The sequence below is a fragment of the Brachyistius frenatus genome, unplaced genomic scaffold, assembly GCF_029030835.1.
Source record: "Brachyistius frenatus isolate BFR_SWC_R1_liver_20210118 unplaced genomic scaffold, ASM2903083v1 Contig_34, whole genome shotgun sequence".
Taxonomy (NCBI): Eukaryota; Metazoa; Chordata; class Actinopteri; family Embiotocidae; genus Brachyistius; species Brachyistius frenatus.
Window position 1 is genome coordinate 3,447,589 of NW_027210633.1, and position 23,975 is coordinate 3,471,563.

At 41.4% G+C, this 23,975-nt stretch overlaps 3 protein-coding genes across 5 annotated transcripts; 2 read left to right on the forward strand and 1 right to left on the reverse strand.

The window, feature by feature from the left end:
- The first annotated feature begins 2,581 nt into the window (after positions 1-2,581).
- atp5l (ATP synthase, H+ transporting, mitochondrial F0 complex, subunit g) lies at positions 2,582-6,513 on the forward strand. The gene is made up of 3 exons (XM_069700715.1): positions 2,582-2,721; positions 2,902-3,062; positions 6,299-6,513. Exons 1-3 carry the CDS (start codon positions 2,670-2,672, stop codon positions 6,395-6,397), a joined length of 312 nt encoding a protein of 103 aa, XP_069556816.1. The 5' UTR covers positions 2,582-2,669; the 3' UTR covers positions 6,398-6,513.
- Positions 6,514-7,691: 1,178 nt separating this feature from the next.
- Positions 7,692-20,085, reverse strand: ftr82 (finTRIM family, member 82). 2 transcript variants are annotated; one of them, XM_069700712.1, is made up of 8 exons: positions 19,995-20,085; positions 13,195-13,812; positions 11,803-11,898; positions 11,425-11,658; positions 9,698-9,857; positions 9,548-9,604; positions 9,271-9,336; positions 7,692-8,744 (listed from the first exon to the last, which is right to left on the reverse strand). In XM_069700712.1, exons 2-8 carry the CDS (start codon positions 13,783-13,785, stop codon positions 8,224-8,226), a joined length of 1,725 nt encoding a protein of 574 aa, XP_069556813.1. In that variant the 5' UTR covers positions 13,786-13,812; positions 19,995-20,085; the 3' UTR covers positions 7,692-8,223. The 2 variants fall into 2 exon arrangements, with proteins under 2 accessions (XP_069556813.1, XP_069556812.1); XM_069700711.1 differs by lacking the exon at positions 19,995-20,085 and adding an exon at positions 13,925-14,079.
- Positions 18,681-23,016, forward strand: ftr83 (finTRIM family, member 83). Of its 2 annotated transcripts, XM_069700714.1 has the most exons (8): positions 18,681-19,333; positions 19,748-19,843; positions 20,023-20,256; positions 20,348-20,507; positions 20,655-20,711; positions 21,313-21,381; positions 21,832-21,910; positions 22,182-22,270. In XM_069700714.1, exons 1-7 carry the CDS (start codon positions 18,758-18,760, stop codon positions 21,882-21,884), a joined length of 1,245 nt encoding a protein of 414 aa, XP_069556815.1. In that variant the 5' UTR covers positions 18,681-18,757; the 3' UTR covers positions 21,885-21,910; positions 22,182-22,270. The 2 variants fall into 2 exon arrangements, with proteins under 2 accessions (XP_069556815.1, XP_069556814.1); XM_069700713.1 differs by lacking the exon at positions 21,832-21,910 and having other exon boundaries at positions 22,182-23,016.
- Positions 23,017-23,975: the final 959 nt, after the last annotated feature.

A 23,975-nucleotide genomic window follows, 5' to 3' on the forward strand; every position in this document is an offset into this window, starting at 1 on the left:
TTAGTAACAAGGCGCCACCAACTCAACACAAACATAAGACTCAAATGAGTAACAGAGGGAAAACTTTTTTTGTTTGTTTGACAGACAACCACCTTCTCTATGTCTCCTTCCTGCATTTTTCATCATTGCCATCCTTTTAGTCCTTCCCCACTTCTTCGTCCTTCTCCTGTTCATCGTCCTTCTCCCACAAAGACATCAGACAGTTTCAGTACGCATGTTACAGTGAGACCTTGATCCTCTAAAACCAATGAACACTCCTCTGGTTATGTTCAGAAAAGACTTCAGAAACTCACAGCGCAGTACATGATATAGTTCTGCACACAACCCAGACATGATGTGTTGATTAAGGAGCAAAAAAGCAAAAAATAATATTTTCCAAAGTGTTGAACTACGTGAAGTTCCTGTCATGGCTGCTGGAATGAATCTGTTTTGTTTTGTGTCATTTTGAGAATAAATATGTGAAATAATTGTGTCTGATTACACTCACCGTTTTGTCTCGTGGGTTCTGGACTGTCAGTGCTTCTCTGTTAAACCAAAAAACAAACACATATGAGATATCAGAAAACTCCACACAAACATCTGCTTATTGTTGTGTACAAATGATATTATATTAAAGTCAGCTGCAGTAAGTAAGACTGATCTACACTGTAAATGCATCGCAGTACTTTATTTGCTCTTCCTGTCTGTCGCTCAGCTGTTTTTGAAGTTCTCTAATTTATTTTCTGAGTTCCTGCCAAAGAAAGATGAAATGTCAGAACAATGATGACCACAGTGAAAATAAACACACATCATACTATATGATGTACATACCTTAATAAACCTCTTCTATTATTCTTCTAACTTTTTAAGTTATTGTGTAACCTCTTGGTCACAAGCAACATCTACAGTAATCAAACCTCTTATGAAGATATACAATCGAGCAATCAAAGTTTTGGAGAGGAAACTGGTAAAATCAAATTGTTGCCATATTCTTAAGAAATACATTTTTTAAATTTTGATCAATGATCTGGTGCTCCGTTTTATGGTGCATATTTACATACATTTTCCATATAACTCAAAGTTTGGCTGTCGAATTTGTCTCACTGGAGAAGAGAGGACATAATTATAGATATATGTAAACGTCTTACCTCTTGAATTAGATTTTCATTTTCTTCCCTCAGATTTTCATTCTCCTTTTCCTGCACAAAACAAATAAAGACAAACAATAAAATCATTACTAGACAACAACACAAGTGTAGGTGGAGACTACTGGCTGAGATGAACACATATCATTTTAACAGTGTTTAAATAATCCTACCAGATGTGTGTGTGTGTGTGTGTGTGTGTGTGTGTGTGTGTGTGTGTGTGTGTGTGTGTGTGTGTGTGTGTGTGTGTGTGTGTGTGTGTGTGTGTGTGTGTGTGTGTGTGTGTGTGTGTGTGTGTGTGTGTGTGTGTGTGTGTACATATATTATTTATCTTTAACAGTTCATCACATTTTTTTTCTCCTGCTCTTGCTACTGCTGCATGGTTTCTTCCTCTTCCTCCTCCCATTCTATAAAAATCATTTTCATCTTTTTATTTAACGTGCATACAAAATCAACCAATCAAATGTTATTTGCAAAATATACACATAATGTTATTTTGTGAATAACAATATTCAAGTCATGAACGTCAGTTGTTGGCCTGTTATGAGATTAACAACACTGTATAGATGGTGAATTCAAGTGTTAAACACACTTAGTCTGTACATACAGTAAGTCACTCTCTTATCACTGTCTATTTGAGGGAAAAAAGTGAAATGTATTTAGTTAGATAATTTACTCTTTCAGATTGATGGCGAGTGACTTATTTTCTTCTTGCAAATCGTTTTTCAACCCCTGTATTATCGGCTCATCAGACAACTTGTCATGGATTTTCCTTGTCTTTCTGTATTTAGTTAAAGCATCAACATATCTTCCTCTGATCTCCTCCTGTTCACTACAGACACACAAGAATATTTAATTTCATATTGACAGATTTCTTTATCACATATTGTCAAATAAGAGAAAATATATTTTAATTTGTTCTGAAACATTCACCTGAAGTCTTGCTGCTTCGTCCTCATTTGTGTAGACATTTGTTGACATAGCTAATTAATTTCCAGCCCATTCCCTCTTACTTCATTTTGATTTTAACCTTTAAAGTGTAAAACTGAAAGGATTTGACTTATTGTTATACAGGCAAACAGTGATTTATCATGTATTGGTTTATAATACGCTTGATAGCCAGTGGACAGGATGGTAGACGTTTCATTAATAGTTGGAGATTGTGGGAGGGAAATCATGGCTGAAGTCAAACCCACACAACAAAAAATTAATACATCTTTTAAAAATTAATACATCTTTTAAAAATTAATACATTATATTGGGGAAACTGGACAAGACATAAGCTCCTTGGTCAGTTTACTGAAGAGAAACAGGATTGTTCGAAAATCTGACAAACCAGCGACTGTGGGACTCATCTTGCTCCAGAAGATGGCAGTAATAAAACACCAAGGATGCCCGCTGCTCTCGATCCCCGAAGAAGAGACAGCGGGCTGTTTATGTACAGGCAGTTGTGTGGACAGCTGCAGTCGCGGGTCCTTCTACTGGAGGTGACATTCAGTCGGCTGGCAGAAACGGGACACAGTTAGCACCGACGAACACCTGAACATGGCACAGGCAGTCCAGAAACTAGTCGCTAAAGTACCGACACTGCTCGGCGGTAAGTCACTTCGTAATATTATTAACTACAACATGTATCCAGACTGAAGCGGACGGACACTGTTTACACTGTTTACACTCTTCACCCGACGCGACACGGCTAAGCAGCGATGCTAACGAGCCGCATGCAGCTCCAGAGGTCTGACGTGTCGCAGCATTTCTCTCTTTCTCTCTCATAAAGCCGCTGTCACCTTCTCCAAACCTCGGCTAGCTACTTTCTGGTACTATGCCCGTGTTGAACTGGTCCCGCCGTCTCCTGCCGAGATCCCCAAGGCCATCGAGGGGGCCGCGAGCATCATCAAGGGCTTCCAGACGGGACGTCTCGGTCAAACCACCGTGAAGGTACGTGTTGTTGTTGTTGTTGTTGTGGTGGTGTTTGGCCAATACATGAGTCATCATCAAATGAAACCTTCTGTCAGTCTCCTCTGACTGATTAAAAAATAAAACACGTATTTGTTCCACATCGTTAGAAACCGCAGTCCAAGCTGTCGGGTTGTTTTCTGGTTTTTAGGGACTTTAATCTCTAAATTCAGTGTCAGAACAAAAGGTCTGAACAGCTGTAGGATACATTTATAATGATGAGTGACTTAAACATGAACCACAACATCTACTTCACCAGAATAGAAAGTAGTCAGGTAAATTCACAGTATGTTAAAAATAACACATTTAGTATTGTATTGGCAAAAATGAGTGTAAAAAGCATCTCTGCTGTCTGAGTAACAGACTATTTATTTGTACTTTTAGTACGTACTGCAGCTACTCTTAAAAAGTATGTACTGTTGCATGTAGTGAATATATATATATATACATACATACACAGTGGGTACGGAAAGTATTCAGACCCCTTTAAATTTTTCACTCTTTGTTTCATTGCAGCCATTTGCTAAAATCAAAAAAGTTCATTTTATTTCTCATTAATGTACACTCAGCACCCCATCTTGACAGAAAAAAACAGAAATGTAGAAATTTGTGCAAATTTATTAAAAAAGAAAAACTGAAATATCACATGGTCATAAGTATTCAGACCCTTTGCTGTGACACTCATATTTAACTCACATACTGTCCATTTCTTCTGATCCTCCTTGAGATGGTTCTACTCCTTCATTGGAGTCCAGCTGTGTTTAATTAAACTGATTGGACTTGATTAGGAAAGGCACACACCTGTCTATATAAGACCTTACAGCTCACAGTGCATGTCAGAGCAAATGAGAATCATGAGGTCGAAGGAACTGTCCAAGGAGCTCAGAGACAGAATTGTGGCAAGGCACAGATCTGGCCAAGGTTACAAAATAATTTCTGCAGCACTCAAGGTTCCTAAGAGCACAGTGGCCTCCATAATCCTTAAATGGAAGAAGTTTGGGACGACCAGAACTCTTCCTAGACCTGGCCGTCCAGCCAAACGGAGCAATCGTGGGAGAAGAGCCTTGGTGAGAGAGGTAAAGAAGAACCCAAAGATCACTGTGGCTGAGCTCCAGAGATGCAGTAGGGAGATGGGAGAAAGTTCCACAAAGTCAACTATCACTGCAGCCCTCCACCAGTCGGGGCTTTATGGCAGAGTGGCCCGACGGAAGCCTCTCCTCAGTGCAAGACATATGAAAGCCCGCATAGAGTTTGACAAAAAACACATGAAGGACTCCCAGACTATGAGAAATAACATTCTCTGGTCTGATGAGACCAAGATTGAACTTTTTGGCGTTAATTCTAAGCGGTATGTGTGGAGAAAACCAGGCACTGCTCACCACCTGCCCAATACAATCCCAACAGTGAAACATGGTGGTGGCAGCATCATGCTATGGGGGTGTTTTTCAGCTGCAGGGACAGGACGACTGGTTGCAATTGAAGGAAAGATGAATGCGGCCAAGTACAGAGATATCCTGGAAGAAAACCTCTTCCAGAGTGCTCTGGACCTCAGACTGGGCCGAAGGTTCACCTTCCAACAAGACAATGACCCTAAGCACACAGCTAAAATAACAAAGGAGTGGCTTCGGAACAACTCTGTGACCATTCTTGACCGGCCCAGCCAGAGCCCTGACCTAAACCCAATTGAGCATCTCTGGAGAGACCTGAAAATGGCTGTCCACCAACGTTCACCATCCAACCTGACGGAACTGGAGAGGATCTGCAAGGAAGAATGGCAGAGGATCCCCAAATCCAGGTGTGAAAAGCTTGTTGCATCATTCCCAAGAAGACTCATGGCTGTACAAGCTCAAAAGGGTGCTTCTACTCAATACTGAGCAAAGGGTCTGAATACTTATGACCATGTGATATTTCAGTTTTTCTTTTTTAATAAATTTGCACAAATTTCTACATTTCTGTTTTTTTCTGTCAAGATGGGGTGCTGAGTGTACATTAATGAGAAATAAAATGAACTTTTTTGATTTTAGCAAATGGCTGCAATGAAACAAAGTGAAAAATTTAAAGGGGTCTGAATACTTTCCGTACCCACTGTATATACACAACTGGGACATACTCCTTCACCTTCAGCTTTGTCCCTCTAGATCATGTGTGTGTGACCCGTAGTGTTATTATGCCTCTTCTTCTGTTTCTCCTTCTGTGGGAGGAGCATCAGCCTGTCCCTCCAGGGTTTAGCTGAGTTTTAATGTGATTGTTGCGTTTAAAAATGCTTGATTTTGTGGCGGATTTTCTCAAATGTTTCGATGTAATTTGCTGAGTTACAAGAGCGTTTTTTTGGGGGTTTTCTTTGCATAAAACTGGGAATTCGAAACAAATTGCAAGTCGAGAAAGAAAAATAATAGCGATTTCCTGGATTAGCGCCACCAACTGTCTCTGCAGCTCAGTCCAGTCCATGTGACGTATCTTCGGGTCAGAACAGTCAGAGTAGCATGCTGGCGTGCAGGACTGCAAAATACGACCAGATGTAGTAGGACATCCGGGCAGTTTTGGCAAACTACATTTAACATGCCATGTATTGGGACCAGCTAAATCCTATTCTGGCACACTACATAGTCTGGTAGTATTGTTTTGGTTTTCCAGAGACCTCGCTGACAACAGCTCTATTCTTTAACTGATTAAAACTGAGGACAGTGGGGATTGTGGACAGGGCAGAAAGCCCATATCTCAGCCGTAACGCCAACAAACGTAAAGAAACATGTGGGTGTACACTGTACTGGCATGCACAGTGACTTCAGAGGCTCTAAAGAAGGGTACTGTCATGTTGTTGATCATTGTCAGGGATGAAGGAAATTTGTTCATTTACTGTGTCACTTGCCCGTCTCTGCATCGGCACAATTACTGACACAAACCAGCCATAATGAGAATAAATCTGTAAACCATGTGCTAAAGTTTTAATTGACCGGCAAAACATCAAGGACTGAGGAATGTTTGTTTTTTTCATTTCAAAACCTGAACAAGGTATGGTCCAATCGTTACATGCTAAAAAACAGGGTGATGAGTTTTTATTGTGAGTCTCTGCTGCTTAAAATAATAACACCATAAAATCAGACCACAAGGAAAAACAGTGACTGTAAGACTGTCAGTGGTTGTTGGTTAATAAAACCTTTTTGCTCTGCATATTTCTCCTAAAGCAAATCAAACAAGGTCTTTTTGTTTCCTCACAGGATGCTTTAAGGAACGGACTGGTGGCCACTGAAGTGCTGATGTGGTTCTACATCGGGGAGTGCATTGGCAAAGGAAGCATAATCGGCTACGATGTCTGATTCTTTGACTGTCATGCGTTGTTTTTTTTCCTCTTTCTTTTGAGCGTTGTATGCTCAACTTCCTGTAAGAATCCTGGGAACCAATAAATAAATAAATGTCTTGTTAAAGAAAAAGATGTTTTTTTTTTTTTAACTTTTTCTTTCTTTAAAATAAATTCCTTTTTTGATGATAATACCTTTATTACATGCTATGATGTTAGGTTAATTACTAAACATGATCTGTTATGTAAAATTCTTATATTTGACACAGCTATAGGAAATGTACCTTGGAATCTTCCATGCAGTATATTTTGTTAATGATAGTGGAAGAGTTCATATTCAGTTTACCTTTTGTGCTGAGGATATTTTGACTGTAGTAAAAATTGTGTAAATAATGGATGAGATATCCAATAATGAATGTATTTAGGTTTGTTTAAGGGTCCATGCTGGTTAACTCAGAAAACAGAACCATCTTTAATGCTATTAGTGAACACCTTTTTTTAATGGCAAATGTTCGTTGTGTGAAAGTCTTAAAGCGTTAAGGTGTGATACATTATTTCATGAACCAGTATGCAGATCAAAAATATGTCAGTTTGTCTGGAGAAAACCAGGAGATACAACAAAGTACTCTTCTGTCACCTTTAAAAAAATACAAAAAAACCCAACATTTTGATGTTGTGCAGTGAAAGCAATTTAGATTTTTGTATGCAGAGGTAACGGTACCCTGTGCTGTGTTCTGCTGTTTGGACAGGTGTAACAGCACTCTGTACTTTGGAATACACCACTGCTGAAGCATTGGGTTATAATGTATAATATAATGTCATATTTTCTGACATGTGATCCACCTTTGAAGTTTACAGTCAGAACAGAACAGTGCTGCTCATAATTTGGCTGCTTGACTAAAGATTTCATCATTACATTTTTATTTCAGCTCATTTCCTCACCTCCAACCAGCAGAGGGCGCTATTATCAATGCTCAAGAATTTATGTTTTAATACTGAAGATTCGTTTCAGAGCAGTTGCTTTGGTTATTCACAGATACATATGATTACAAAGGTTCACATACCAGTGAAGCTCTTGATTAAAGCGGAAGTTCAAATTTTACTGCATTGACACAGAAATCTTTGGAACTCCTTGAATCTTGTATTTGTAAAAGCACAAAGAAATCAAATATTTGGAGCAAATATCTCTTAAATCCATATCAGACAGTCCGATCATTTCTAACCCAATAATGCATTTGATCTGTTGATTCACGTATGACCTAATTTGGTCCAGTTATGTAAATACTTTTTAATAACTTAAAAACACAAAACTCTTAATTTATTCAGTTCTTTATTTAGAACTATCAATGAATAATTTTGTTACAAAAGTCTTTTTTTTAATAGGAATTATACTCTGGTGGTCCATTATCTAAGTAAACATACACAAAATTAAATAAAGGTTAGTTCATGTGAAAATAAAACTGAGGAATCTCAGCATCTGATACAAAAGCCAAAATGTGACGACAATGGAATATTCTTCTGAAACTATAATAACAGAAATAACACTTTTCTTTATATTGTACTTGTGTGATTAAACAGTAATTATGTTTCAATAATGTCTTAAAAAACTATAATGAAAATGTGATTTGACAGCACAATGCAAAACATAATACATTTTGTGCTGTCAAGAGTTTAAAAAAGTGGGAAACATCTGGAAAGAACATTTTCCTTCTAAAACAAGCTGTGCAATTTCATTAATGTGGTTTGGTACAGTTTTAAAATTGTTGCAAAAACATATTTCAAGAGCATTGCTGTATATTATGAGAAACACATATTTCGTAATGAGACTTCAAATATACTGCATGTTCACTTCATGTTGCAGATCTTGACCGAGGTTCCGACTCCAAAGCCTGGATAGATGGGCTCAACAAATGAGGTCTCAAACCTGTGCAGGAGGGTCATGGTGTTGCCTATGCTGTAAAATGCCAGCACACCTGCAGTGTGGTCCAGGTACACGCCTATCCTGGGGGAGTGGGGGCCGTTCACGGCTTTGTCCACCCGGTTGTGCCAGGCAGAGTAGCCCGTGTCAGAACACAGGAGACTCCAGGATTTGTCGTTGTAGCCCAGCAGACACAGCGAGCCTTTCCCCTTCCGACTGATGCCCCTGTAGGCCACGCCGATGGAGAACTCCCCGCTCCACTCGATCTCCCAGTAGAAGCGTCCTCCGGACAAGGCCTCTCGGCACAGCACCTGGGCGAAGCTGTCAAACCTGTCGGAGTTGTCTCCGTAGGGCTGCAGGTCCCTGGTGCGGACGACTTTTCTGCTGTTTTCAGAGATGTACAGCTCCTTGTAGGCCGTGCTCGGGTCCAACTTCAGCTGGCAGAAGTCTGGAGGAGGAGAATTCATTTTATTCTTTTAAACAGCGTATTGAAATGGGGTGGAATTGAATTGCAGCAGTTGTGGAAGAAGAGCTTCATAAAATAAGCAGTAAAACAACATAGAAGAATCCTACATGAGAAAGTGTACGTGAAAAGAACTACAAAAGTATTTGCAGTGAAATGTGCCTAAAATAAAAGAATTCCTTTTAATGAATGACCCATTTTTTAAATAACATATATACATTATTATATAATTGAAAAAACAATTCATGTTACTGTTGTATTAATGTGTAAGCATCACTTTAATGTTGCAGTTTAGACTATACTAATACATAGGACATAATTACTCATTCAATTTTGTATTCATGATCTGAGTCTGGGAGGTAACAACAAACAGTGTCTAAATTTCCCTCTGAATTGTAGTGTAGTACAAATACCTCAAAACTGTACAAACAGTACTGTAGAGAAAGAACTGAGTTATTTTCCACAATTGAGTTGCAAAGTCTTGTTTCAGGGAGATTCACCAGCTACTTACATTTAACAAAATCCGCTCTGCTTCTTGGCTCTGGAGGAGGAGCGCTGTCCACGGTCACTTCTTTGCCTGCACACGAGGAAGCACTGCGTTAGGTCAAGGTGAACTGCACGCACCCACACAAATGCCTCCATTTCTTTCGTTGATGTGGTCTGCCAGTGCTTTTAACTGAAGTATGTACTGTGCCGCTTTGTGGTTTGTCTCCGATATTTTACGGCGAACCTGAATAATAATGAACCTGTTACAGCCTTGTGTCGCGATATGACGTGCCGGCGCTTACCTCTGCTCCTTCTGTCCAACGTCCGGCTCTCCGTGGTGTACACCGGCACCTCACTCACTGTAAAGAAGATCACATTCACGTTCAGCAGGAGGGTATTTTTTCGGTGCTTTTTGCCCGTCGTGTATGGTGTTTATGCGGCTGAGGTCCGACCTGACTTGGAGATCTTGAGCAGCTCCTCCCTGCCATACTCCTCGATGCGCTCCTTAATCTCAGCCACGGCTTTCCTGACGGCGCCGAAGGAGAAGTCTGGGTTCACCGTCACTCTGGGGAGGAAGCCGTCATCGGTGGGGGTGCAGAGGTAGTTGAAGTTCTGACGAGAAAAGGGAAGCGAGTGTGGTGACGAATGTTAACGCATAGTGTTGACTGAGTTTACTTTGACAGGTTAAGTTTGAGGCATCGTCATAATTAAAACTGCAAGCAGTGATATGCGAGTCCCACGCGAGGGTCCGTATACTCCCGTTTGCAGTTTTAATTTTTTTTTCTCGATCTTGTTCCTTATTCTTCTTAAAAAAGAATGTCCTTTTTTTTTGGCGGCTTTAACATCTTCAAAAACTCATGAAAGTTGGTGCCTGACGCATGTGCAATGTTTCGTGAGGTTTGGAGCATCGTTTGACCTTAAACATCAACTTTCTGTGTCAAGGCGAAACATCAAACTTAGCCACATCGCCCTGGCTATGCTATATTTTATATACAAAAATGACTTTTGAGTCACTTTTTGGATGACATACTTTGACTTTTTTTTTTTTTTATTACACTTTTTGGAGCATGAACTTTTTCTGAACTGACATGCATGTCTCAAGTGGGGATTGAACCAAGTTATTTCTCACTGAGGCAAATGCTCTAATCACTGCGCATGTCTTCTGAAATATAAAAAAAAAAGTCATGGTATAGCATTAAAATGTATTAATGGAATTTTGGGGGATAAAGTTTGTGGTAGTTTGGACAGAACTCCAAGAAGAATTAGACACACCCTTTATTTTTTGTTATTGATTTGTATTCATCCTCATGAGGTCGTTCCCTGCTCTGAAGCTGTGTTCGTAGACCGCTGGACTATTTTCAGCGCTGAAAGACGAGTCCCGGCGGGGAAAGTGTTTCTGAGTTCACTCAGAGCTTTCCAGTGACTCAACCAACAGTCTGGTTAACTCAACAGGTACAAGATTCTACTTCACCAAGGTTTCTATTAATGGTTCAAATTCCACCTTGGCCTGTTGATGGTGATTCAACTTTTAGTGAAGCTGAAAGGTTTGGAGAAATTGAAAAAGTGAACTTTTTTGTCCACTGAATTTCGTGCATGTAGGTAAATGTAGCTGCTGGGGCATCTCTTTAGGGGGCGTTAGCGAGCCATTTGGCCACGCCCACTCGCGACTCCACTAAAATACGAGATTTTTTGCCGGGAGAGAAGCGCTACCAACTTTCATGAGTTTTTGAATATGATAAAGCCTCCAAAAATGCAGTTGTTTACAGAGAATAATAACTGATTGAAGAACAATAGAGCTTTCGCACCATCGGTGCTCGGGCCCTAATAATGATGACATAAGTGTATCTAACTTTGCCTTCTTAACACTGAGACACATTATGATGATATTAAAAACGCTGCAGTTGATTATATTGATCATTAAAGGCCTTGATATTGCTTTAAGGTGTCACCATAAACATGGACGCCCTGTGTACGTTTTAGGAAATTTTATTAAAAGCCACATCCACAAGTACTAAATATTTCAGTGTGATATATTTACTGGTATTTGGTCCAAATCAGAATAGCACCCAAATGTGTGGCACTAACACATAAACTTTAGAGAATGACTCTGACCATACACTGCCTTATATGTGTTGGGTGATGCCACCAGCTGACCTGAACATCATTAAATGTACGTTACCTGCAGGAAGTGGATGTGGTCCTCGGTGCTGTGGAGCTGCTTGAGGCCGGACTCCTTTTTCTTCAGTTCATCGATCTCTTGTTCCAGTCGCTCGATCAAAGCCTCGGCTTGGTTGAAAGCCGCCTTCTCGTTGATGCCGATCAGCTTGGTCACCTCCGACCTCATCCTCTCGATGGAGCGGATCATGTCCTCGAACATCTTCTGGCTGTCCACCATGGCTCTTTGGGCCGAGTTCTGGACAGAACACCCGGCATGTCAGTGCTTTACAGAACAAACTTGAAGCCTTGATCTTTGATGAACATTTTATAGCGTTTGTTTTGTGTGAAGAAAAAAACAAAAAAAAGACACAATCGGCCATTTCTCAACATGAACTCCTACCTTCAGTGAATCCACGGCGGTCTTGAGTTCTTCCAGCTCCTTCACTCTTTCCTGGCTTTTTTGTCTAATCTCAGCTTGGGAGACTCCCAAGAGTTTCTGAAAAAAAAGGAGTCATCTATTTCACTGTTTTTCAAAACGTTCACTCCCATGCTGATAGCCCTGCTGGCTTCCTTTAGTTTTTTTAGGCAGTGTTACAGTCACTGACCACATAAAGAACATAAAATCAGGTAGATGCAGCTGAATGTTTTGCTGTTTTAATGTACAAGATGTAAAGCCTCATATTTGTCAGATCAGTAGGAACATTCTTTCTCAGTGAGGGATATGTTGGGGAGGCCCTTTGGCATGGTTAATAAACCCCACTCAAAGAATCTCCTTAATACGGCCTGCTTTTATCTCAGACCAGGAGGAGGGGGGGGGTAAAAATCTGTAGAGGAATTCTGGCCACGTCAGGAATGTGAATCTACGGCTGCCTGACTTTTAAAGAGATGTTTCAAGGTGCACACAGCCAGCCGCTGACATGCAGCACAGAGGGCTTCTAATTCAGTTTTTACTCAAGCCCACCAACCCATTCTTCAAGATAAGCTTGAGGAATGTGGGGAATCTAAGGAGGGGAGGGGGTCAACAGAGGAGGGGCAGGGGAGCTGGAGAGGGAGGAGAGGGAGCAGGAGTGGGAGGGAGATGGTGAGACTCAGGTTGTAAATCTCTGGATGAGAGAAATCAAAAGCTCCATGTTGCAAAGGATTAAATATTACTTGATTGTGGCATAAAAATCTGGTCACCCATATTCCTGACAGCTATAAAAACAATCTTAAATCACTCATATTGCAGCTTCTCACAGATTTACACCACAGTATCTACTGACTTTCTTATCTACATTGTTTTACAGGCTATGTAGTAGGTGACTCATCCATTTGCTGTAGTTACAACATTGTCAGTGAGCTGAGGTGGTGAGTGTCTTTCACTCCCTGACATTCCAGTGTCTTTACAAACCGACTCCCACAGGTGGGAACCGGTGCTGAAGGAAGTCTCCAGTTTCTGTGTGTATCCACAGCTGGATCACCACATTCTCTGGAAAAGCAGCTTTCAGTGGTGATAACTACACAAGACACGCCCCCTCCCTTCCCCCCTTCCTGCGTCCAGCTAATCAGAGAGCCGGATTTGTTTTGGCGGTGGTGAAATCCTTCAGTAGCTGATAGCGCTGGTGAAATGGGTCAAAGTACAAGCGCCAGTCATAGTGCAGGGGCAGGAGATGGAAAAAACAGCCTGTGAGCTTGAAGACAAATTACTCCGCAGACTGTGTGTTTCTGATATAAAAGTTTTCATTTTGTAACTACTGTGGTGTTTGTTTGTCAAATAAAAAGAGGAATCAGCAGATACAGGAGGATTTCTTACCTGTTTCTCGCCCCTCTCCGCCTCAGCGGAGACGATGTCATGGCCCCTGTGTTCACTGACTGTGCAGATGGCACAGATACACATCTGGTCTGTCCGACAGAAGAGCTCCAGGGACTTCTGGTGCTGCGGGCAGATCTTCCTGTCCAGGTTTCCCAACTCGTCCACCAGCTTGTGCCTTTTGAATGTGGCTGATTCATAGTGAGGCTTCAAGTGCTTCTCGCAGTAAGATGCCAGACAGTTCAGACAGGACTTCACAGCCTTTAACTTCTTCCCAGTACAAAAGTCGCAGGGGACGTCACTCGGTCCGGCATAGATGTTGCCCTGGGACGCGTTGAGGTTGAGGTTGATACCGCTCTTCTTGATCTTCTCAGCCACCATGCTCAGAGTGGCGTTGGGCCGCAGCACGGGCCTCTGGGTGAATGTGATCTTACACTGGGGACAAATGTAAATTCCTGTGTAGTCAGCCTCATTCCAGTAGCCACTGATGCAGTCCATACAGAAGCTGTGGCCACAAGGGATGGCCACCGGGTCCCTGAGAAGGCTGAGACACAGGGAGCAGCTGAAGTAATCTGGAGAGGTGTGATCAGCCATGGTGATGGGCTCCAAACACCGTCAGACCTGTGGAAACAGACAGAGAGAGTGCCAGGCGCAGACAGGGAGAGATTTCACCGAGTGTGCCTGGGAGCCCGCCCTCAAGAGTGTGGTACAGCCTAACAGAGACAGGACCTACTTGTATTTCTGAATTCCAGAGGTTATTGATTGAAAGCAGACAAGGCCCTCCTCTTGTGCTGTGAGGATATTGAGCCCTGCCCAGTGCAGATAAGCAGGTTGAGCAAGGAGGGAGGGAGAGAGAGGGAGAGAGAGAGGGAGAGAGGGAGAGGGAGAGAGGGAGAGAGAGAGAGAGAGAGAGAGAGAAGGCTGGCAGACAGAATAGGAGAGAGATCAGAGAGAGAAAGAGAATGAATGAAATGTGAAAAACAAAAGCAGTGACACAGCTAACGTGCAAGAAACTGTTTCCATTTTCCCTGCAGCTTCCTTTACTCTTAAATTTCTCATGTGGCTCATCTGTGGATGTATTGTGCACACACTCCTTGGCAGCTGTATTTCCACCTATTGTTGTCAGACAGAATCGCCATTGTCTCAGACCGGTTATAGTCCGACAAACATAAATGCAGCTGAAGGTACTGTAGGAATTTAAGGGACCACCCAATAAACAAACACAGACACTCTGAGCTGCAACAGAGTTTCTAAGTAGTTTCAATCTCCTCTGCTTACTTCTTTTACCCTGAAGAATTTGTTTGGAAGTTTAACTTTCTGTTTGTCAAAGAGCAGCTGGAGTTTACAGTTGTTAATATTTGCCTTTAGACCAGTCTGACCAGTCGGTTCACTTCTACAAGTCAATTTGTAACTGTAGATATGTGGATAGTATCTGTTTGTACAGCAGAGAGAAAATACTTGTGTGTAGGAGAGCAAATGGAAACACACACCCCCACACACAAATGTGCACATGCAAACAGAGCATTTGTGTCAGGTGCAGGTGTGTTGCAATGGATGACAAGTTATGTTGCATTCTTTTCAGATCATAAAATGTTCCACTTAGAGTTACCTCATCTATTATTATTAAAAACAAGCCAGGGGAAAACTCCTGAGGAGACCCGACTCTGTCTGCAGCGTGAAGTGTCTGCTGAAATCAGAGCCGCTCACTAGCATTTCAATCAGGCCTAATCTACTGGTTACCACCAAAACTAACATTACATTCAAAACATGACAAAACATTCAGTATTTTTCAGTCTGCTGCTCAGGATTAATTTGAAATTCCCAAATGAAAAAAAAACCCTGTCTGATATAAATTTTAAATTCAGTTTTGCCATGTATTTTGCTGATCTGTAAGCATGTATAAAAGTACATTTATTGTTCTAAGAAGGGTCCACCTTCAATTTATATTGTTCTGTAATGAAGCAGGAAGTGTGGCATCCCATGTTTAAACCACAGTAATCCTTCGTCTGTATTCCTCAGAAAGCAATGGCTGTAAGTGTTTTATGTTCTTCATGTGCTGAATGATTAAGAATGGTGACTTTTGTTAGGATTTTGAGGTAAATATCAACATAATGCTGTTTATATTTATCTGTTATTCATATTGCAGTCAATTAAGATGTTTTGTATTTTCTTTTCTAGTTTCACTCCGATTCAGCAGTCAACCTGATTTAATTTGTATGAAGTCATCAAAGGAGCAAGCACGCTTGCATTCCTGGCTCTTGAAAAGGAGTTTGGCTGGCTGTTTATCTATGTTAGCACTTTGGAAGTAAAACACATAGATAGAACAGTACACATATCAAGCATTACTTCATGCACTAGGTAGTTTCACCTCTCCATATTTGGTCAGGTTTCTGATAAGGCAGTTTTCCTTCCTTCCTGCATAGTGGAGGGAGCTTTCTGTGCTTACAGATTAACTACCTGTTATTGGAGAGCACCACTGCTCAGGGACAAAACTGTAAAAATGGCTCAGATATATATGAGAGCGATAGGAAAAAAAATCTATACAGCGCACGCACATTTGTTCATTTAGATTTGAAGCCTGGTAAAGTTTAGGATACAGGGCACTTTAACAGGTTTAATGACAAATCTCTTGAAAGAGTAAATGGTCTGTACTTGTATAGCGCTTTTTCACCTTTTGGTCTCAAAGCGCTTTAACATGGTTTTTCCATTCACCCATTCACACACTAATGAGACTGATCACCGTGCAAGGTGCTGCCATCAGGAGCACATTCACACGCTGATGGTACACCATCGGGAGCAACTTAGGGTTCAGTGTCTTGCTCAAGGACACTTAGGCATGTGGACAGGGGGAGCTGGGGACTGAGCCACCAACTTTCTGATTAGTGTGCAACCCACTCTACCAACTGAGCCACAGCCTCAGTAGCAGGCTTGTTATAAGTTTCTGTTTTCTTCCATGAAGCAGACAGAAACTCCACAGTCATCTGCAGCCAAATCCAAGTTCAAGGTGAAAGGTCAACCTTCATTAAGGTGCGGTGAATGTGTGTTCTTCAGGGCTTTTTGAACGAAGGAAACAAAGACCCGATTTATTGAGAGTGAGTGGACGAAAGGAAGACAATATTTAAACGTGGTATGAGAAAAAACTGGGCACATCTGTCGTTGCTGGTCAATACACAAAGTTTAAGAGGAATGTCCAGATGGGAATAAAAATGGCTGCATAAAGGTAGTCACAACAGACTCAGTTGGCAGATGAGAAAAATGTACTAATGTTTATCAGATATGCATTTAGGAGAGAAGAAGTGAAGTTCTAAACAAAACCGAACTAAACCCAAAGAAATGGTCTCGCATTTTTAGGCTGTCATGATAAAAATATACAGATTTTACAGAAAAATCCAAATAGTGTGCATGTTTTGCCTAAAAGCTCAGACTATATGTATGACATAACATACATGATGAGCAAATAGTCGAGTCAAACAGCCAAATTGAAGGTTCAAAATAAGCCCACTTGTAAACACTGAAAGGAAGCATGTTTGTGTTTTGGGATGCATCCTTCTAAGCAAAGAGAGGGTCTCATGTGAGTCATAAACTTTTGAAAGATGTTCATTGATCTTGTTTGTAAGGCCTACTTAGAGTTCTGTTTGCAATTAAATAGATTTTTTTCGGTGTTAAAATGTGTGTCGGGTAGCTCACATATCAAGGCTCAGTGTAGCGCAGGTTCGCATATTTTTCTTCTCCATAAAAATTCAATATTTTTGTTTTATGGACACAAAGTCCAGCTCATGGCTAAAAATAGTGACTGAAGGGACACATAGGTTTGTAAAGAGGACAAGAGGCATTGTGTGAAAGTAATATAAGATGTCTTCAGATGTTGTTGTTGAATCACAGCCAGTTTCAGTGTTTAGAAGAGCCGTAAAATGTTTCTGGTATGAGGTCAGTTTGCAGTCGGATGAGCAGATATTTCAGAGAAACTCTGGAAAGTGACTCAAACAGCCTTTTTATCTTCTATAACTGCCATTTTTTGTTGTGTTTGTCTGTAATTAGAAATAAGATGAGGTTTACTTTATCATAATTTTTTTTATTAACCATTAATACTACCTTTGTCAAACCATTAGATGAAATGTTATCATTTAAAATATAATTTGCAGCCTTCTTGTAAGTTTGTAATATTGAGCAGATCAGTGGGTCAAGGTCTTTTGAAGGTCAAAATGAAAACAGACTAATTTACAATTAATATGTCAATATAGTTTTTTTGTTAACATTAATTTGGTCTTTTTTAAAATCTTCATCTTCACTTCATGAAGTGTCAGTAACTGTTGCAGCCCTTTCAGTGAGCTGTATGACCGTCACTGGAGTTTTGGTCAAATAAGATGCTACATTTAGTCTTGCATGTCAGCTGTAGCTACTGTTGATGACAGACAACAGACCCCATCATGCACCGGCACTCTGGCCAGGCCCTGCTGGCTCAAACACAATGGAATCTTTTAAGCAGGCTTTTTCGGCCCTCCTGTTATCTGGGCTATCAAGTGTAGTTGCATTCCTATCTCCATTTCAACAGCCCCGAAACTCCATCTTGGCTGGGAGGTGTGTTCACTGGAAGATGAAATATACAGAGGAAGGTTTTCAGCTCGGGAAGGGAAACATTCTCATAATTGACTTGGCTTCCAAAAAACAGACGGTCTTATATGGAGAGAGTTTTACAGTTGAGCTTATGCTACAGAAATACAGTCTCAGTGCTGACCGATAGAAACTGCAGGCCTCCTGTCAGAGGACATCAGCGGTAATGAAATGCAAAGTGAAATGAGTTGATAATTAAGGTGAGGTCAGAGGTGAGGTGAAGGTTAACATTTCACTGGATCAAGACCACCAAACCAACTGAAAAATGTGGAAAAGCCGACTAAATGGTTCATTTGGCATCAATGTACTTCATCCATTATCACAATGAAAGGAGTCACTGTTGAGTATCAGAATATGAGCTGTTATCATCATTAGTCAAAAAATAATCTCTTCTCCAGTGAGAGGTCAGTTTGTACTGTGTCTTGATTGGGTATCATCACATGCCCAAAGGGAACAATGTGTCTCCAGGCAATCTTTAACACTCAACTGTAAAGTGTGACACATCTTTCCTTCAGCTTCTTTTAAATGTCTTTGTCTTTCACTAACACTTTTGTGGGAATAAAATTGTTCTACTCTTTCATGCTCTGACTGCTCCAAAAATATATAGAATCCTAAAAGTTATTTTTTTTAGTGCCAAGAATAAAAAATAAATAAATGAGGAACTACATTGTTGCCCATCTAAATATACACACAAGGCCAGAAGTTGTATCTTTCGATCACACATTTCATTCGTTCTCACATTCTGCAACAGATGGAATCATTCACGGTGTCCTTGTATGTCCCCGCCCTTCTTTTACTGGTTTCGGTTTAACCAGTTTAGCCTCCTCTCTGTTTACTCAATATAAATTGCACCTGTACTACCTGTAGGAACACTTTGTCACTGTACTGACACAAGTCAGTGCTTGTGTTCGCAGCATCTTCAATGTATTAGAGAGAACCCCACCAATTTGTCTCCATGTCTTCTGACCAGGAAAGCTGCCACCTATGTAAGGAACATCTCCGGGACCCCGTGTCCATCCCGTGTGGACATGTCTTCTGCTCCATTTGCCTGAAGACATACTGGGACCATGCTGATCCCTCGGGCTCGTACCTCTGCCCACAATGCAGGGTCGCCTACAACAAGAGGCCCACTCCCAGACGCATGGGAGGCTCGCGGCACTCCACCATCCAACGCAACTCTGAATCCTTCCCACCTCCACCTCCGTCCCCTGACTACAACTACGCAGGACCCCAGGATGTAGGCTGCGACATCTGCATTGGCAAGAAGCACAAAGCCATCAAGACCTGCCTGATGTGTCTGGCCTCCTACTGCGAGAAGCACCTCAAGCCTCACTACGAGTCGGCCACTTTTAAAAGGCACAAGCTGGTGGATGAAATCGGCCACCTGGACCGGCAGATCTGTCCGCAGCATCAGAAGGGTCTGGAGCTGTTCTGTCGCACCGACCAGATGTGTATCTGTGTGCTGTGTACGGTGAAAGAACACAAAGGTCACGACATGGTTTCAGCTGAGCAGGAGAGAGCCGAGGAACAGGTAGGCGACACTTTAACTGCACAACACGGGTGTATCAGGCTGTCACTGGTTTTGCAACAGGTCCACTAATAATGCTATAATGTGCTTTGTGTACATGAGTACACAAGTATTGTTAAACATACATTTCGTCATTTATGACTCTGAGCGTTTACATGTAGATTTAACGGTTGCACGTAAAGCATGAAAGAGCAGCTGACAACAGATGAAATGAGTCATAAACAGAAGCCTGAGGCCGTTTGAGACACACATGTTTTACATAAAGGCTGTTAACAGCATACACAGCTTCCAGCGACAACTCTGAGCTGCAGCTGGCATTTACATTTGAACAAAATCTCGATTTAGTAACTTTAAGTTGCCGATTTGTGGAGTTATTGTCAAAATAATCATCAACAATGCCTGTTGTTTAACTCATAGCAACGGCTGGGAGCCACCCAGGCTGAGATCCAGGAGAAGATTCACGACCGCCTCAAGCAGATGGAGGAACTCAAACAAGCAGTGGACGCTCTCAAGGTTTGTGCCACCATCATTCATCAGACCGATAAGACCAGACTAACCACTATAGAGTGGATGGAAAGTTCACTACCAGCACTGACAACATTCCTTCTCGTAGGAGTGATGACAACTCCTCTCACTGTGCAAGTAAAACCAGTGTGTGACTTACCTCATATACCTCCATGTTTGCTGTGCAGAACTCGGCCCACAGGGCGCTGCAGGAATGCGAGAAGATGTTTAGCGACATGATGCGCTCCATCGAGAGGATGCAGCAGGAGATGACCAAGCTGATATCCACCAACAAGAGGGCAGCACTCAACAATGCAGAGGGCCACGTGGAGCGTCTGACCCACGAGATCGCCGACCTGAAGAGGAGAGACAACGAGATCACACAGCTGTCCCGCACTGAGGACCACATCCACTTCATCCAGGTAACTCACAGACACTAACAGGCATGGTCGGTCACTGCATCTATCAATTCTAGTAAAACACAGTAACAACGTTGCTGTTTCTTGTCATCAGAGTTACCAAATGCTGATCGCCCAGACGGATGCCGAGGAGCTGCCGACAGTCACCGTCAACCCCTACTTCACCTTCGGCCCGGTGACCAAGGCCGTCTCCGAGATGAAGCAGCACCTGAATGAATTCAGCAATGATGAGCTGGTTAAAGTAGCCAAAGCAGGTGAGTGTGGAGCCACAGATAAGACACATATGAGAATTTAAATGGTTCGCAGTGGTATGAATCCTCCTGTATTACTGTCAACATGTTATGAACATATCATCACTGCTTTTTTTTTTTTTTTTTTTTAAATATCTTTTGTTTTTGCAGTTAACAAAATGATCTTCTGCCAACTGGATGAATCCAAAAAGAGACAGTCGATAAAAAGTGAGTTCAAGAAAATTAACTTGCTTCTTGCTGCTGTGGACAACGTAGGGTGGTCATATCTTTAGTACTGAGTGTTTTTAGTTGATGCATTAAGCCAGCCCAGATATGGTACTTGGATAAAACAGTCACTCAAACTGTAAATACTGCAGGACCAGGAAAAGTCAGACAGAGTTTACAGTTTCCTTTGTACGCAGTGAAGCTTTATGCGGTCCTGATGCCTGGCCATGATTTTCATTGGAGGGCTTCCTGGAGTGACTCAGTTACCAGGGTTAAAAGTTTCCTTTGATCAGGAATGTCATCAACACACAAGATAAAAATCAGCAACGTCGCATGATCTTGGACAGTTCAGATCAGCTTCATTTATAGTTTCACAGTTTTAGAGTACTTAGATTAATATTAGAGGAATACCAACATCTTACATTGGATCTGTTTTCTCTTTCATTATTGTCAAATCATAGGAATAACACAAGTATTACACAAAGTATTGTTGACCAATTTCATTTTAATTACTAGCATGGTGTTGTAGAAATGATTTATTTGTGATATGCAGCTATGATTATTTCTTAATCTGATATTTAAATATAAATGTTTATTTCCACAGGTGATGAAGCTGCCATGTACAAGTCTGTTCCTGTCCAGGAGCCTCAGTACAGGGAAGACTTCATGAGATGTGAGTCTCAGCTTCTCTTCTCCAATTCTGTTTTCTGCAGCCACACAATTCTTTGCTCTCTCGCTTTTTTCAGCGCTTCAGGCAATTTACATGCTGATGAGCTTCTCTGTCAGACCCTGTGGCTGACCACAAAATCCAATTTCAGTAACTACTGTATGTCCCACAGTGCTGACAGAGACTGGGACTGATTCACTGTAAATATATTAGTCAGCTGGCCCTTGCACAGCTGTGATTTTTCTAAAGTTGCAGTTTAATTGCTCCCTCCTTCTTTTTCACTGAGTACATGAAAAAGCTGCCACTCTGTCAGATTAGAAAAAAAAAAAAATAGAAAAAAAATAAAAAAATAAATAAAATATATATATATATATATATATAAAAAAAAAAAGGTCTTTGGTGGTCTTCTGTTCGTGGTCAAACTCACAAACAGTGTTGATACCTGTGGCGTTCCAGATAATAGGCCGGGCAGATCTAGCCGAGGCCATCGGATGGCCCACCAACTGTGACCTGCAGAGGTGGAGGTGCACAGCAGGCAGGTGACATCTAACCCCTGTGATTATTCTGATTTCTGTGTATCCAGCCAGAGGGTCTCCCGCTGTTCCTTCAAAGCATGTTGTGGCAGAAATTAGTTAACCATCTAACAGACCTAGAAATATTAATCACATTCTGCTAACCTCTGGGACCTTCCAGTTAGTGGTGCGATGGGGAGGGGTGCTTCAGCTCATTTACATTTAACCCGAGCAGTTTGAGTTAAATGTTTCCTCGTTAGGTAAATGTTCAATTTATCTTGTCTTCCTTCCTAGATGCTTGCCAGCTCACACTGGACCCGAACACAGCCTACAGACAGCTCTACTTGTCTCGAGGAAACAGGAAAGCGGCCCTCAAGAAAGACCCCCAGTCCTACAGTGAAAGCCCCGCCAGGTTCGACTCCCTGCCCCAGGTCCTGTGTAAGGAGCCCCTCTCTGGAGGCGCCTACTACTGGGAGATGGACTGGAGCGGGGAGGGGGCTGCAGTCGGAGTCACCTACAAAGGCATCAAGAGGACGGGTTACGGTGACAGCTGCCGTATCGGCTACAACCGCAAGTCATGGAGCCTCTTCTGCTCTGACTCCAGCTACTCCGCCCGCCACAACAAGGACCAGGTCGAGATCAATGCGGCGTACTCCTCCCGCATTGGTGTCTTCCTGGACCACGCCGGGGGTTCTCTCGCTTTCTACTCTGTGGGCGACACCATGTCTCTCCTCCACCGCTTCAAGTGCTCTTTCAGTGAAGATGTCTACCCGGGCTTCTGGGTTTGGTACGACTCAGCTGTGACCATCATCCAGCTGTGATTACACATGTCCAGTGATCAGTGTACAACAGTAATTCAGTTTTGGTACAGATTCAAAATAAATATTTACTATTGTGTGATGTTATAACGCTTTTCCAAGACTTTTTACATTATGCAGTGTGTGGATCAGGGAAACTGTTAATGATGGATGCAAATCAAAATGTATGAAATGTAAAATTAGGTGCAGAAAGTCAATGAGTATTCAAATTATACTTTGAAATGATGAAGGCTGTACTTGATTGAAATCTGTGTATATAATTTATATAAAGGCTGTAATACACTTATTTTTTTTATCAATAAAGATTTGAAACAAACATAAAATGTTCAATTTTCTTTCTATCATGACAAATTACCCATCTTACTTTTCAAGTTAATCTCACCCTGCATGCATTAAAATGTTAAACTGGATATGAAAAAAAATAGTTTTCATTTATTCATTCTTTAATTCATATAACCCCTGCATCATTTAATCAGGACAAACTCAGGATTTGGGACGTATTCTGAAAATACTAATGAAAAATTATTACAACTTTTCCGTTTCATCTATATATACACACATGCTCTATATAGTTTATTTTTCTGGTCTGTGAGATCAGAAATCCCTGTGTTAATATTAAAAATGTCCTTGCATTACCAGCATCACTAACATTTCAAGTAAATACATTAATAAACACCCATAATAAAATGTATAAACCTTTGAGACTGGACTAGAGAGAGAGTATTTGTTTGTGTGTTATAATGAAAGTTTTGTGTTTGAACAGCAGTGTTGGTTTTGTGGAGGTCTGAGAGGTTTGGGACATGTTGTACAGAAACAAGTGAGGTGTAACTGAGAGGCTCCTGAGTTCACACATGGCTGAGACTCATTTCGTGGTACGTTGAATGAAGGTATGATCCACTCTGACTCCAAAGATCTTTATCATCAAGTTATTAATTAAAACTCTGGATCCACTGCAACACACAATCTTTCTTCTCCACTAAAGTAGCTGCAAAAGTGACTACTTGAGTAACAATCAATAGCCTAACTGTAGGAGATTAAACTATATCCAATTTGAACTGGTGGGGATTGTTTTACTGTAAAGCAAGTTAGAAGTCTGGTTGTCAGAAAAGTGTCTGTTTTGTTTAAACACAAGCCAATGACTACACATGCGGAAACATCACAGTTGGTGACAGGTGAAAAAAATAAATCCGCTGCAGCGTTCAGTGTCCTTCTTCTGGGATGTTGAGGTGAAGTGACTTCAGGTTGTAGAATTTTAAGCTTAAGCCTGAAG